At 32.0% G+C, this 17,251-nt stretch overlaps 1 protein-coding gene across 1 annotated transcript in view; it reads right to left on the reverse strand.

The window, feature by feature from the left end:
- Positions 1-447: 447 nt before the first annotated feature.
- LOC105454176 (protein sickie-like) overlaps positions 448-17,251 on the reverse strand; it is a 30,727-nt gene continuing 13,923 nt past the window's right edge. Inside the window, exons 5-13 of the mRNA XM_011696606.1 lie at positions 14,376-14,527; positions 14,152-14,318; positions 5,969-6,364; positions 5,413-5,640; positions 4,671-5,088; positions 3,842-3,983; positions 1,383-1,621; positions 729-880; positions 448-543 (exon numbers count right to left, since the gene is read on the reverse strand). Coding sequence (XP_011694908.1) covers positions 448-543; positions 729-880; positions 1,383-1,621; positions 3,842-3,983; positions 4,671-5,088; positions 5,413-5,640; positions 5,969-6,364; positions 14,152-14,318; positions 14,376-14,527 — 1,990 coding nt within the window. The remainder of the gene's footprint in view (positions 544-728; positions 881-1,382; positions 1,622-3,841; positions 3,984-4,670; positions 5,089-5,412; positions 5,641-5,968; positions 6,365-14,151; positions 14,319-14,375; positions 14,528-17,251) is intronic.

Below are 17,251 nucleotides of genomic sequence, written 5' to 3' on the forward strand. Positions count from 1 at the left end.
CAGTTGAATATTAACACGTTTAATATTCGGTCTTTTGGATATTCTATTCTCTTTTGGAATTAAAAAGCTTTTTGTGAGCTACTCAATATTCTTTCTTTAAATTTTTAAAATATTTTAATTCTAAACATTTAAAATATTAATTTTGCATGCTATTAAATTTTTTAATAAAATATTTAAAATTAAGTTATTATAAAATTCAGATTAAGAATATCTATAAAAAATAAATTAATATAAGATTAATGGAAAATCTTTGTAATTACAATTTTTTTAATTTTAAAAGATATTAAACATTTAACATATACTCTAGTGTAAAACGAATGCGATACAGAAGCTAATAAATTTATTGATGGAATGCGTGTCATGTGGATCGTCGCAACAGGTTCTGGAGATTCAAAGCTATTAGAGTCTACTGGGCTCATGGGTCTACTAATTGTCGATTAATTACGACTAATCATCTGCGCCAATTTGCTCTGTTTCCACATAGCTAACTACATCATGTGTCCCGTTCGCGACCGTGACAGATCTGGTCGTGTTAATTAGTCGCTATCCGCAACTATCCGCAATTATGGTGATACAACTCTGTGCTAATTGTCGCGGAAACAAACAATCACCACGATAAGAGAGGAATACATTTTAAGGTTGGCGTAGAATTCATATTCGTGTGAAATTCAAATAACATCACACAAGTTAAAATCGTAAATTGCGTATATTTGAAGCTGTGTACTCACGTTTGTGGAAAGCTGACTGGTTAACGAATGCACCTTCTCCTGAGCGTCCAGTAATTCACGACGCAATTTTCTCAATTCGTGTGCCTGCTTCTCCTCGGCCGAACTGTAAAGGCTACTCGCGGTAGACACCAAGGATACCGAAGAACCATGAACTGAAACAAACACAAAATTCTTCTTATTGCATGTTTATAAATTCAATCTTCAATTTTAGAATCATTTTCGATAACATTTTTTGGGCTTGAAAGTGTCACAGATTTTGGAAACTAAATCAATTGTATCATTTGCATAAATATATACACGCACACGCATACAGAATAACTTGTCAGATTTTTTAAAATTTCTATGATCCCTAAAAATAATGCGTTGCTTCGAGCAGTTTGTAAAATTTTATTTCTATCTTTTTCTCTTCATTATATATTATTTTCTTTTAGTACTGTAATATACTAAGTGTACTAATTATAATCAGCTTTTGAGACTTTAACCCATTTTATTTTACATTAAGAAGAATGCAGTGCAATATTTATGTTTTATTTTTGAAAAATTATTTGTGAAAAATTCAATTAGGAAAGTTACGTTGAAATCGGTACCTTTGCCATGATAAGTTGTCAGAAAAATGTTGCACTATATTCTGTGCTTTACGATATTCACACTCACTGTCATCGTCCTTGTGTACGTGCTGGTACAAGTTTGGCGGCTGCCGTGAAGTATGAGTGGGTGTCGGCGACGTCGGCTGGGACCAGTGCTGGCCGGTGCATCCCGCCGATCCTACGGGAACGCTGTAATACGGCTCGACTCCGACTCCCATGCCGATCCCGACCTCCTCGCCCACCGATGACGAGGCGCCGCTTCCACGAGCCAACATCGACGGGTACATCTTCTCGCTCTTAGTGGACCTGTAAAAACACAAACGCGACATGTTCTCTACATTCCCCTCGAGACATCTCTCTAAACGGCTACTCTATCGAACTAGATTCCAAAAGGATCACCTTTGGTCTGGAATATTTTATCGACATCGCGCGACACATTTAATCAATATAATGGTAAACATAATTGCCATAGGTTTTTAATAGAATAATATTAGAAAAGACCTGTATATTTTTAGTTATACTATTGTAATAGTCTACTCTTGTAAACCTATTTATTTTTACTACTACTTTATCAAATAAGCACGTTCTCGTTTTTTAAAACTTGTAATTACTTAAAATTTTCATTCTTTTTTATTTATATATTCAATATTTTAATGTTTCAAATTTTTTTAAATCAATAAAGATATAAAATTGATTGTTAAAATATATAGAATTAAAATATAATTTAGTGTATTAATCAAATTACAGATAAATTATTTTTGTAGCTGAAGAGCGATATTTATGTTACAGAAGATTTACTCCCGGCTTGAGGAAGGGTCAAGAGTACCAGTCATGTGCTGTTTGAACTAACAGAAGAGGGTTTCGAGTGTCTTGGATAACCCTCCGACAACGAGAACACGCTTGTCTACCTGCCGAGTGTGCGCGCAATTAGCCGAGATCCCGGAAGGGACCTCTAATTAAAAGATAAGCTTATTTCCACTCGACAAAAAATCAAGGACCGGTTCGGTTTGTAAGCATCGCGCACACTCGATCTCGCGGAAATCGAGCAAGAGCTATCGATCCGCGTCATCACCCCGATTTAAATTCATTATCATTTCCAATAGTTTTTATTTAAGTTGTTCGTTTAATTCAAATAAACGGGATTACCCTCCTTCCAAGAGTTATGTAATATTCCTACGACGACGAATATGAGAATGAATATATAGCGGATACATATAGCTCTCGATTGCTCGGCCCGAAATATTGATGAAGCATCACTGCGCATGCATGCTGCACAAGTAACACGATCGAATGACGAACTTTGGCAACAATAATAGGCAATATAGAATCTGCTGCACGAATAACAATATGTCAAAGACACGTAGGGCACATTCGGTGAATTATATTTGCGTGAGTCTTGCAATCTTTAGAGAACATAAAATCTTGTTAGAAAAATCATCTTGTTAAAACAATCTAAAAATCAAGAATCTAAAAAATTTTAAAATCTATGAGATTTTTTATTCTAGATTGTTTAGTAAATCTATGATTCTACTCTAATTTTCTCGGGTCTAAATTTTAGATACAAAAATTCTAAAGATTAAAAATCCACAGATCATAAAATCTATAATTTTACATGTTTTAGAATTTATGTTTTAAGTTCTAGGATTTAAAGATTCTAAAAAGTCAATGATCGAAATTTTAGAATCTATAATTTTCAATTTCAGAAATAAAAAAAATCTCTTTTCTGTTCATTAAAATACAAAAAATTTGAAAATTTAGTCTAATTTTTAAGATACAATTGCGAAAGATCTTTGAATTCACGGATTGGATTAAAACCGAGCTTTTTAAAGCTTTTATACGTTTTTCAGGTGCTTGTGAGAGCAACTCTTGAGTGTGTATATGTGATTACGACTCACAATCAGTTCATGTTTTTTTAATACTTATGCATGGAAAATGGACTCGCTGAGCATATATTTTCGCACTACCTTGGAAATGTCCTGTCTCGCAGATGGCTAAAACGTTCAATCAAATTGTCCTGCGTTATTTCACGGTCGAATCAACTAATCAAAGAATAAGAGAAAAAGAAATAGCAAAGAAAGGAAAAAAGCAATTCGTCGATCGAGAGATTTAATGCTGAAGACATTCTAAGGACGTTGCATCTAAGCAATTATAAATATCAACATTTATGATTCCCCAAATCAGATTGTGACTTCCAAAAGAGTCCTCGAACAATCGACTCAAAACATTCCTTTAATTATAAATATTTAAATAATATTAACTAAACTAGAAATGTATTGATATATATGTATTTATTTAATCGTATTAAAGATATTTCTGATATTTTTGATAAAACATTTATATTGATTAAAAATATTTATTGAATTTTAGATTTAGATATCATGAAATTCTTTCATTCTGTAATGTAATAAAAGGTAAATATAAAAATATTATTAAAATAAAATATCACGGTCGGAAAATCTCTTAAGAATGTAGCCGGGAAAATGGAAATCCCAATAAACAAGATGTGATACGCTGAGAATTTCTCACCTGATCGAGTTACTCCTGTTTAGTCTGGGCGGCGCCGGGGATCCCGTAGAATCTCTCTGATGCATTAGGAGACGAGCATGTGTCAAGCTCGCGCGATGCGAGCCCAATGATTCCACGCTATCCGCTTCGCATAAACCCATTCCTAAAAGAATTGTCATAATTTTAAAATAAAAATAAAAAGTTTAAAATAAGAAAAGAGGACCCTAAATAAAGCAATTTCCTAAAGTTGGTGTAGGATAGACTGTTTTTGGTTTCTAAATTCTACGTATAAATCAATATTAAAACTGAATAGCTTACTATTCGTTAGCGTTATTTTCACAACTTTCCCACTATTTCGTGTCGATTATTTTCGAATTTTTTAAGATTTTTAAAGATTAGTTTAGGTTCGATCGTGAGGCAGAATTTGGCCTTATTTGTCGGTCCTCCTTTCAAAGAAATTTTTGTAAAATGTAATAAAATTAAATATTATATATATTGTTAAATATTGTAAATATTGTTAAATATATCAATACAACACAGTTAAATATATGCGTTTGCATAAAACACTTTTAATGTCGAAAATCTGAGTTAATCATATAAATAATGAATCTTCGAATAATTTGAAAGTATTTGAAAGTAAATTTTTTCCAATTATTATATATTTGTTAAGAAAAAAATATTTTCTAGAGTTAAATAATATGAGTTCTTTTTTTGGTTTGTTACATATACTGTAATTAATAATTATAATCATGTTAATCAGAGAAAAAGAACAAATTCTCATTCTATTTATATTTATATGAATCTTGGTATAATTTTATAATTTAAAATATTAAAAGACTATTCGGATTACCTTGAGATCGTCCACTGGGCGTATAAGTGTTGCTGTGTCTCATCCATGAAGTGGTATAGGGGCTGTTGGGTGTGCCGTAGTAACCCTGAAGATCAGGTGCAGCGTAATTACTGCATGTGTCGCTGAGACTGCCGTCAGACGGTTTCAATACCCGGGGCGAAAATGATGTGCTCGCTGGTCCAACGCCAGCTCCTCTCTCGCGATGATGGGCAGATGCAAAAAGAGCAGTGAATTCTGGACTACCGGGTTTCGGCAGGCTCTGTGAGCCCAGCATGAGACGATCTCGAACTGATTGTGAGAGTTGACTAGCACTGGGACCGGTGAGGCTGTAGCTTTTGTAGTGATGACCTTGATTTGATCCCGAGGAATTTGCTTGCAATTCTGTAGTGCACGTCTGCGTGCCACCGGACACTTTGACCTGTACCCAAAGGAACAGCTTATATGTATATAATTTATTAAACTTAATTCCTCTATTTTACTTATCTAGTAAATCTGACTATGAACTAAACTAAGAAAAAACTGTTTAGTTCTAAATAAAATCTTAAATTAATCTTGAGTTATTTGATTTATGAAATCAATTTCTGTGTTTGAACTTTTATTTTAAGTTTTCTTTAGCATAGTTATTATTTGCTCTTGCCAAAAATACAAGCTTTGAAAAATAATAGAATTGAAAAAAGAATCAAAATTTCTAAAAATCAAACAAAACTTGATAGAATATATCTTTTAACAATTTTTACGTTACCTTAGTCCTCGGCACAGCGCTAACTTGCGCCGTCCTGGTGGCATCTTTGTTACCATTTTGGACACCGTTGGGACTCGAACTGGTGCCCGCACTATGCCTCTTAACGTAGCCAAAACTTTGCGGTACCCCACGAACTTTGCTACTGTTGCCAGTTGATGTGCCCGATGAAACTTTTTGCGGTTTCTCGCCATTCGCATATTCGGCCATGGTCTGTTTCCGATGTTTATCCTACATTTAAATTATTTACATGATTATTATTATTAATATCATTAATAGTTAAAATAAGTAAGTATTGTTTTATATATATATATATATATATATATATATATACATATACATATATATAAACAGAGGATAATATAAGTCTATTATATTATAATCCTATTTCCTTTATATGAAAATCATTATTATTCAATCATCAGTATAATAATTATTTAATTCATATTCATATAAAAGGTCAATTTTAATGATTAATCTACAATAAAAATCTACAATAAAATTATGAATAAAGAGAGAAAGTCCTAAAGTCCAAAAAATTCAATATTTCCAGAAGTACCTGCGATCTTCTAGAAGGACTAGGGCTGGGTGGTGCGCCCTCCTTGTCTCTCTCTCTTGCGGCGCCCGCTTCGATATACTTCTTCCATTGCTGGCTGTTGGAACTGATAGTACTGCTAGAGCTGTTTGAGCCCTGTTGCTGCTGCTGCTGCTGCTGTTGCTGTTGCTGCTGCTGATGCTGCTGGTGCTGATGCTGTTGGTGCTGCTGGTGCTTGAAGGCCGAGCTCTCAGTTTGCTGAGAACTGTCGGACTTTTTCACGTGCGGATGGTGACCGCCGGAATGCCCACGTGAGCCCACCACGCGGTACACTAGATTGTGACTACCCTGCTGCGCCCCTTGGGGGGTGGCCGATCCTCCGCCACCCCCCACAATCACACCCCCTCCACCCGGAACTCTCTGTTTGTCATAGAAATGATATATGTTAATCACATATAAATTGTATACATTTTAATTTAGAATCATATTTTATCAAATTATTCAAAATTTTTAAAATATAAAGAAATTTTCCAAAGAAATTACTTTACATATCCTAAAATATATTATAATAAAATTGTTACGTGTGTTAAGAGATATTAAGTAAAATTTACAATATAATACAACAATTTTAAAAATTGTTTGAATATAACGATATTTTTCTTATAATTAAATATTTAAAAAAAGCGAGTATCTAATAAAACAAGGTCGATATTTAATCATCATCTGGGTCCAAGCAAGATTAAAAACTCTCGAAAGATCAGAGATATTGATTTTTTCTGAGTATGACAGAAGTCACAACCTTCGTGGCATGATTCAGAACATGGGCGCCATCATGACGCGACGCTACAACGATTTTTCATTATTTCATTTTCTAAATTCTGTATTCTTCGACCTTTCCTTCACATAAATACGATACTAGAAATATTAAGAAAAGATTCCTATCTTAAAATTGCCGTGTTACCTGCATCGAAGCCTCTTTTCCCCAATGTTTAAAAATTCATATCTTCCAAAAAAAATAAAGATATACTTCTTTCTGGGCTCATCTTAAAGATGAATTATATGTAACTATTTTAAAAAAAATCGTGATTTTATTTAAAAATGGCCGATTCAATAGAGCCGATTAACACGTCATTTTATTGATAATTGTTAAAATTTGTTTAATTAAAATGTAATTTGGTATAAATGTTACTGGAAGATGTATGGAGTTTAATACGTACCGCGCAAAGCGTCATTTTTGTTTTAAATTAATTTTTTATCAAAAATTGTTAAAATTTGTTTAATTAAAATGTAAATTGGTATAAATGTTATTGGAAGATGTTTGGGATTCAATACGCAGCGCGCGCGAGGCGCGCGCTTGTTATGTACTAGCTATTATAAAAAATGCATTAACACTTTTGCATTTTCATGAAAAATATACATAAATGAAATGGAGTGTATAAATTATTAGAAAATAAAAATTTCAGATAAAAAATAATTAAAGGAAATAATTTAATTATAACGATTTTTAATCATTTAAACGTAATTGATACTTTAAACGATGTAAAATTTTCTAGAAAACAGAATAAGAAATAAGAGGTCTTTGGACATCAAAATGTTTATCTAGGCAAAATGAGGGTGTTCTTCTCCCATTTCTCCACGTGGAAACGTAAGTGATTCACAGGGATGGAAGCAGAAAGGCTTTTTAGGCTTTTAAGGCGAGAATCGTAAACGTACGCATGGTGAAAAAACCATAAACATGAGATAAAAAATCCGCGGATCAAAAAACCACGTTTTTTTCCTACCAATTGACCTTTGCAAAGAAGGACGCACACTGGTTTATTCATCTTTTTCCATTTAAAATTTTTTGTTTTTCTTTATATTTTTCTCTATGTTTAAAGAAAGAGCTTAAAAGCTTGAATTACTTCCTCTAGTAAAGAAATATCAATTTTTAATAAAAAATATTCATTTTGTAAAATGATTTATTAAAAAATCGGCGATTTTATTCAAAAATTATTCCTCTTTACTGATTTCTAAATGCATCAGCTTTCTATTTTTAATACTTTCTTCTGTTTTTAGAATTTATAATATATTTTTGTGTTTTCAATATTTGTCATTGCTATTAATTTTTAAAAATTTATCATTTTTCCTTCTAGATTTATCGTGCTTCTGTCCTTGTTATATTTAACTTTATCTATTTCATTGATTTAACAAAATTTGACTTACATTTTCACATCTATTTTCTAATTCTACTTTCAACGTTTCTACTAATTCTTTTAGTATAGTCTCTGAATTTACTATATTTTTATCTTTTGCATTTAATTTTTTCACGATAAATTTCATCATTTTTTCGTACTAAAAAGCATACCAGGTATAATCAACCTCGTCGACAGGAAATAGCAAACATTCGCGCGCCTTTGAGGTACGCGTAACCGAGAACGAGAGAACCAAATAAACCGGGCGCGCCTCTTCCGAGTAGATGGCTTTCCGAAACCCTTTCACGGCATGGTCCGAGGTTTATTTTCCGAAATCGTCGACGTGAAAACATCTCTTTTTTACGATTGTAAAACGCGCACCAACCACGCGGGAAGGCGACGATGCCTTGAGTGGTGGCCGGAATGATATTGATTTATTAGACCGTCTCAAGGATAATTCTCAAACAAAGGACGATTTCTCTTCAATGACGTTACTTGTATACCTTTATTTTTGTTCAAAATTATGTTCACAAATTGTATTCCAGATAGTCTTATTCAAAATTTAGAAAAAACTCTAATTATAATATTAATATAGCATAGATATAAGCAATTAAAAATAAGTTCAAAATGTCTTCAAAGAAAAATTAGTGTCACTTTGTTTCTTATTTCATTTTTTGAGTAGTTTTAAATTAGAAAAATTACTCACCATTATTCCTTTCCAATAAAAGAAGTTCGCAAATTCTGCTTATCATTCACACGTAACAAACATTTTCTCTTTTATTGCAATTTTATTTTATCGTCTATCATTTTACTAATATTTCGCTGCTGTTTTATTCCAATTTTTCGAGCAATTCCTAATTGCCATTTTCTTTTTAACAGTTTTTCGTAAAAAAACTAAAATGTTCTATAACTGCAATGCTACATTCTGTATAAGAATAGTTATTAAAATTCCTTCCACCAATCTTATATATTAATTAGTATATTAACTATATTAATTAATCCATAAAATATTATTATTCTTAGATAAAATAATATTTTACACAATTTTTATTTCTGATACATCTTATGCATATTATATTTTTAATTTTTGTATTATGATAGCTAGACACATTATTAATTAAACTTTTCGCGAAATTAGCATGTCACAGTTAATTAATCGACGATCGATATTATTCTGAGTTTATCCAGACCACAGTCACGAATTAACACATTGATATAGTCTATATACATATATGTAATAGTAATTAGCAAACCCAATGCAAGCCTATTACACAGTTTTCCCCATGAGGAAATAGGGATGTCGAGGATGACCTACAATTGTCTCCTGTATAATTTCACATCTCATTTCAAGTCCTAACACGTGTTGATTGATCTCGCGATGGTATCTACATCTAACATAAGTATTTTATGTCAGCAACAAATTTTCTTCAGATTTTTTTCAACAATAACAATTTAAACTTAAGTTTCATAAATTTACATTATTTATCTTCACGATTCTACCATATTTAATCTCTAAGTACTTATAAGTTCTTTTACTAATTTACTAATTAAAAATTGAAAATCTCACAACAAAATTTAAATTTTTTGTCATATTTATCATCGTCTTGGCATCTGTTACATTTGCCAATAATCTGTTAATTCATTTAACTCATTTTATTCGATAATTTTTTCCTTTTTTATTTAGGAAGATTTAAGGAATAGTTTTTAACCAAATCGCCATTTTCACTTTTACGAAGACATACTCAATATTAGGACCACCAATTAAGACAATTTATGTTCACTACAATTTTCATCCCGGACAATACAAAGGGTAGTGCTTTATCACTCCAACGCCTTTGGATTACGGTTTCGAACGTAACGTACGAGGTATTCGAACGTTAACCGCCGACTGCGAGGGTCGACGATCCATAGCTCACTGGCCCTCTCGCCCCTACTTCTCCGGCACATCGTGTAATATTACTAACGGGAGGTACTCGCCCTCCCGAATACTGCACCCACTCACCATAGGGTGCCACAGGAGTAACGGTTAGATTTAAGTCGCGATAAGAGATCATCATGTTGATTTTATATTCGGAGATTCAAATTGCACTTTTCTTCTTATATATAAATTCAAAACTTTTAACACTCATACATATTATTTGATACTTATGCAACTAAAAGAAATATTTTTCACAAACTCTTCATATTATAACTAAAAATAAATTAAGAAGAATGCTCTCCCTATGCTTTTCACTATCTTTAGAATTGCATGAGAATGAACATTTTTAATTATATCTAAAAGACACATATTTTCTATATACAAATATTAAAACATATATTAAAATTTCGCAAATTACATTTGAATATTTTTATAAATTCTTTATTTCAAAAGAAGAGAGAGCTATTTCTCTTCCTTTAAAAATGTTAAATATGTTAAATTTTTATTAAGAATTAAAAGAATTTTATTTCAGAAGGCAGGGTGTTTTGTGGGTTTATTCGCCTTAAATCACGTTTAATCGACATGATTTACGCCCAAAAGGGTGCAAAAGAAAAGCATTACCTTGGTCAGCGATAAGAAAACCATGTGAGTCGGATTCCCTACGCTCCCATTTCCTTATCTCGAAGTGGTTCGAAAAGGGTTGTTACATTGAGTACCGATAGCTTTCGTCCGAAATGGGCCTTATGCGACTTGTGAGTCGATAGGCCAAGATTAGTGGATTAGAGAGAGGATTATCTGGAGACAATGTAACGATATCCTCCGAAGGAAAAATTTACCATCGTTATAATCTCTTTCTCTACTATATCGTTCGTCAAGAGAGAAATAAAGATTAAGAGAACACTAACAATAAAAAAATATCTTGGATATTAATATTAATGTTATTTATGTACCAATATATGAAACAAATGTAAAAAATCTAAAGTGAGTGACATCAGAAATTAAATAAAATTATGTAACACATAAAGAAAAGAAATATTCATTTTAAGTGTTTGAAACCTTCAAAATATACATATATATATATGTATATTTTGAAGGTTTCAAACACTTAAAATGAATATTTCTTTTTATTTCTTTTTAAATACATATATATATATATATATATATATATGTACACAAAAGCCAGATTAAATATATTATTTCATATAAATTCATATTACAGGCAAAGCTATAAATATTTAATTAAAGACCACTGTCGAGCTCAGCGGGCACCGAGAGACCACAATTCAGTCGCGGTAAGTGGCCCATCGAACGAAATTAAAGGGAGAGGTAGCTGGGAAGGGATATTATTTCATTATAATAATCACTGTTAAAAGGGACGTTTATATCGATATGACAGACTTCAAAGCTATTAAAATGGCCGATTTGCAGCCGCACGTAATGCATGGATCCATGGATAATTAATAGATCGGCTTTTAATGGAAGGAAAGATTATTGTATGTAGCCTACCTCGATAAAAGACGTTCATTATCTATTGATGGTCTTCATAAGGATTAATTCAACAAAAATCGATCATCTTTGTGAAAAGAACATACAGAAAAATTATCTCCATAAATAAGTCTACGGGGAATTATGCGCTGCAATGTAAAGTTATATATTTTTTGCTTAAATTATTTTTTTGCCGTTAATGCAGGTAAGGTGAAACAAACGCAATTTTTATACAACAGTATTTCTTGATCGATTAAATTTCCAGTTAAAGATATTTTCGTTATGTCGAAAGTTGCTTCGATTAAATTTCTTTTTCCGTGAAAAAAGAGAGGCAGAAAGAAACAAAGAAGCAGAAGGGGAAAAAAAGCATTTATTATTTCGCTCGGCAAATATCGATTCTATTCGACGACAACCTGCCGTGACCTGGCTGCATAACTACTCGAGACGCGTATAACTAATTTCTTCTTCTCTCGCGCGATTCTCTCTCTCTCTCTTAAATATTTTCCTCTTTGATTTTTTATTTAAATTCATTTAAATCTAAAAATATGAATGACATTTTAATTTCCAAGGATTTTACACGTGATTTAAATAAAAACAATAAAATTAAAATTGAACATACATATATGTATTCTAATAATTATGTTATTATTTCTATAATCATAATAATTATACTTTGTAATAATTTTAAATATCTTATTTGCAATTTTACTTTTTGAAATATATATATTAAATAATGTATAAATAATTTTTTCTTTAAACACTACAAGATTATTTCTGTTTTGAGATAAATAAAATATAATTGGTAATAATAAAATCTCAGCTTCTCTCTTTTCCTTTCTCCATTTTCGTTTCATTTTGCGCGTCATATCTATATCTGAGAATTTATTTTAATAAAAATTTTTCGAAGCAAAGGAAATATCGATCACAACTTGACAGTCATTGTTTGTATACTCAAACAAGTCCTTCGAGGTAAGGGAACGGAAGTAAAAACAAACAGGATAACAATGACGACAGAAAAGTATCAACATGAAAAAGCTTACAAAGGTATCCTCTTATCGTTATAGGAGGATTGGGAAAAATAGTATGTTTTTCCCTATTTATTAGAAGTAGGAGGCTTTAAATTTTAAAGCTTCAAAAAGATAAATAGATAGCAAAGGAGAGTTAGCAAATACAACGCATCACACATATCAATTTCTGAATTCACGTGAGCTTCATGAGTCTAAACATATTAATATAAGACTGTATTTTACATATCATTTCACTTTTAAAAAGATTCAAAAGAATTTTTATAATTTTAGTATTGCGTAGAATCAATTTGTGTAATTATTTTTATAACTACGCTGACTTTTATTCTGTGTATTTGCTGTTATTAACTCTGGATTTTTAATTTGAGATAAATCAGGTCTCTGTGTTCGTGTTAAAAAAATTTTATCGTATATGATAATAATAAAGCGAAGAAGCGTAGGAGCTTAAAAATAGCAATTTGCAGTGACCCGCGAATGAAAAAATTGTTCTTTCGATACTGGGACACCCAGTACACGACAGCTGCGCGATGCAACAGCTGACGTGCACACATGCTCCACGCTTTGTGACTCGATTGTTCTGTGTAGGCTTGCGAGATCACGCCTGTGCACACATCGCTTCTTGTCCTTCTATACCCATTTGAGCGTTAATTAAAAATAAATTTAATATCAATCAAGAATATTGGCACAAAAAGTAAAACTCTGCTTGAAATGATTCCATATAGAATACAATAATAATATCTCCTATAAAATTTTAAATAAAAATCTTTTATCTTACCAAAGAAGTTCTTTGTTCGAAGTTTAAATGTTCTTCCGGAAAATTTTAAATTTAAATTAGATTAGGATGTTTTTATCTCGTAAAAGAGGCTACTCGTTTCATTGGAATGGCAAATTCTTTATCAATATGATAAATGTATTAGATAATTCTGTATGAAATACTTCTATGTAAGTATATTTGTATGAGATTGATCTATTTTCAACTATAAATATATATAAACACATTGACACGCATACCTGCCAATTATCGCGATGATGATCCCAATAATTACCAAGAATATATATCTAATGATTAGCAGCATCAGTTCCTTCAGTCATATAATATGTCATCAAGAATTAACAACTGATGAATTATATAATAAGTACATGTTACATAAATAGCAAATGCTATTTTGAAAAAGATTTCAATAATAATTTCGATATATTAAAAAAAAAGAAAAATTAATAAAAAAAGGACAAATAGAAAAAAATATAATTCATAAAAGATAGAAATATTAATTATACTTCTGTTTAACAGTAGTCTCTTTAAAAGTAAATATTCCTCAATAAAAAATAAAATAAATAATTGAGAGGATTAAAAGACACTTATAAAGAACTTTAAAAATAATAAAAAAATAAGATTGAAATATAGTATTGAAATAAAATTGGAAGAAATTTTTATCGCCAATTCGAAAGTTTTCATTTCGAGGAATCTAAATTCTTGCTTGGCAGATGATAATACGAGAAAACGACACCGACAGCGATTAACCAGAGCATGACTCGGCTAATTGGAAAATAAGAATTAATAGAAGCTATTTCCGAATGCCCCGTCGCGCGTTTCTCTTTCTCCCTCACCCTCATGCTCAAACCGTGCGCTATCGATTCCGAATTCGTGAGTTCGCTGACCTTGTGATGAGAGGGATGTCCCGTGTGATTGGCGGAGGTGTGATTTCCGGCGGGAATGGAAGCCAGCTCCTCGATTGTGAGCTCCGCCAAGGCGTCGTTCCCGCCGCTGCAGCCGCCTAGAAGACCGCCGGCGACGACGCCGCCGATGCCGACGCCGACGCCGCCGCCGCCACCACCACCGCCACCGCCGCCGCTTCCCGGACTGACGCCCCCGATGCAGCCGCCATCCGACCTCGCGATCCCCGACGGCCGATTCTTCTGCACCCGCCTCGAGGTCACCAGTTCCTTCACCCCCGACAGCTCTCGCCGCGAACCACCCACGTACCTACGAATCAATGCAAATGTCGCTATTATTATCCGGAAAATTCAGTTACTATTTAATCATACAATGCAAAAAAAAATTGTTTCGCTTATTTGTGTAATGTTCATTATTAATGTAGAAAAAATATAATTATTATAAATAGAATATATTATATAATACTCTTTAAATAAAAATAATTAGTAAAAGAAAGGCACTAAGAGTCACCTACTCGTATAATTATTATATTTACATTATTATTAAAAAAAAGATCTCTCTCTCTCTCTCTCTCTCTCTCTTGTGTTTGCAATTATTTAAAATAATTCTTTTTTATGGTATAAAATTTGTGTTGCGGACTTTTTCTACTGCGTCGCTATCATTATTCGGAATGCAGTATTGTGGTTTAATCACATAATGTGATAAAATTTTATTTGTTTTTGTTTCTTGAGATTCTCGTAGCAGTCAATAGTCATGACTAAAGCAAAATATATTCAACGATTATTTTGAATTGTTTTCTATTGTACGATATGAATCTCTCGATATAAATTAAACTTTTCTCTATTTGTGTACAAATTTTTTCTTTTATGCTGATGTTATTTTTCTCAAGCTGCAGACAGCAATCATCATGCATGATTCATTTGCATAACATGATAAATGTATTTCATTTATAACATCGCTACAATTTCGTTATAGCTATGATGTAAGAAAGGAACATCAATGAACAAAATGTTAAATTAGCAAAGAACTTGCATTTTCTGATATTTATCTATCATTATTATCTTTTTTTGGAAATTCAAAATCGAATAGTTCGATCAAAGCAGTAACTTTTACTGATTTGACAAAACATGCGACAATGCGATGACACAAGGGAATATGACGGTTTTATTCAGCGTTCGGATTTATGGTGGACGAGGCGCGCAAATATTTTTTTCGAACGTATATTGGCGTGGAGGCGATATGTGTCCTCTGCATGTGATTCACGACGATATAATTATTAATCCTACATGCGAGAGAATGCGTTCTATTGCTTTTGTGCGACAGGCGAGAATTGCCTATGGATATTTTTCGCGCATTTGTTTATATCGCGATTGAATTTTCTCGCAATAGAATGCTATACTTTGCTGTAAAAAATATCACAAATACTTTATTCATGTAGATATGCATGATACGTATAATTCAAATGATTCAATGGTGATTGAGCACTATGATTGTAAAGATAAAAGGATTGCAGAATGCAAAAAAAAATTTAATCCCAAATTAAATAAATCATAAATCTATAATAGTAAAAAGGCCATGGATTTAAACAATGAAAATTTCTATAACTTCTTACACAAATACACAATAAATTATTTGATTTAGGGTTATCTTTCTTTTGCATTCTGCAATCTCTTTATAGATATAATATATATATGTGTATGTATGTATGTATGCGTATGTATGTATATAAGAATCAATTCTTCATCAATCACTATCAATTTAGATAAACAAGATTTATCAATCTCATAGAAAACCCATTTTTCTGAAGCAAGGGTTAAAATTACCACTATACAAACGCGTCAGAAGAAAAAGAAATAATAAACGCGTTCACGATGAAACTCTCGCGTGATTTTATAGCAAGCTCTATAAATTTATCTTGCACGTGCCTTTTTAGGTTGAGATCGTTACTTTAACGGTCCTTACAGCGGCCAGTCGAGGGTTAATGCGTCTCGTAAAAAAACGTACTTAGCCCCGACACCAAGTCGGGGGCCAAACTGATTCACCAGCTCAACATTTTGGAGGAAAAAAGGGCTAAATGAAATTTCAACGGAAGTACATAGAAACAGGAGCTATCACACCATGCCAGCATAGAGAAGTCTCGTAATTACTGAAATATGTTCAATTAATGTTCACTAAAAAAAAAAGAATCTTCGTTTTTTCTATTTTGTTTCCTTGATATTATTGTATAGTGTATGTATGTTTCATGTGATTAAATAAAATTCAAATCTTTACAAGTAAATTCTAAATATTTTCATTACGAATAATTGTCGCATTTCTGAAACAAGTTCGATTAAGCTATGATATGTATGAATTTTTAAATTTATTTAAATAAATGATAATTTTAATTTTATTTTAAGCAAATTTTAATTTGAGATTATCTTTATTATTTTTAAATTTTAATGAGCTAAGTCGATAGTAAATTACAAGCGACTTTCTTTTTCATCAAGCGTGATCGATAGAATATTTTTTCTTTCACTGTATTAACTTCTAAATCGTTTTCTACTTCCGTGATCGACGAGCTCGCTGATCACTTTGTGCAGATTAAATATTTGCAGAAAGCCTTTGACCGGAAACGAAATTGAAACGGCAACTCTCGAGTACGCCTGCGATAACTTTGCTCTCACAAGAAACTTGAACTGCGAGTGAAAACTTCGGATGTCATTTCTTGAATTCGTTACTTACTCGCGAAACTTCTTGATTACGAGGACAATTAGTGTCAATAATTAAAAAGTTGCCAAAGACGCAAAACATGGAAGAAATTCGAGAAAAGAAAGCCTCGCGAAAGTCATCTGTAAACGCGAAAAACAAAGTTCTGACTTTCCTAGAACGTCAACGTAATCTTAGTATTGTGCTCAAGTTAATTTAATTTGTCATTGGGGAAAAGGAAGCGAAAGCGGATTGTAAATTGCTAAAGAAGAAAGATAATTTTGTTTAGAAGATAAAGTTTATAATTTATAATTTTTTAAAAATTTTATAATTTATCAATTTTTGACA

The sequence above is a fragment of the Wasmannia auropunctata genome, unplaced genomic scaffold (genome assembly GCF_000956235.1).
Source record: "Wasmannia auropunctata unplaced genomic scaffold, wasmannia.A_1.0 LD335988.1, whole genome shotgun sequence".
Lineage (NCBI taxonomy): Eukaryota > Metazoa > Arthropoda > Insecta > Hymenoptera > Formicidae > Wasmannia > Wasmannia auropunctata.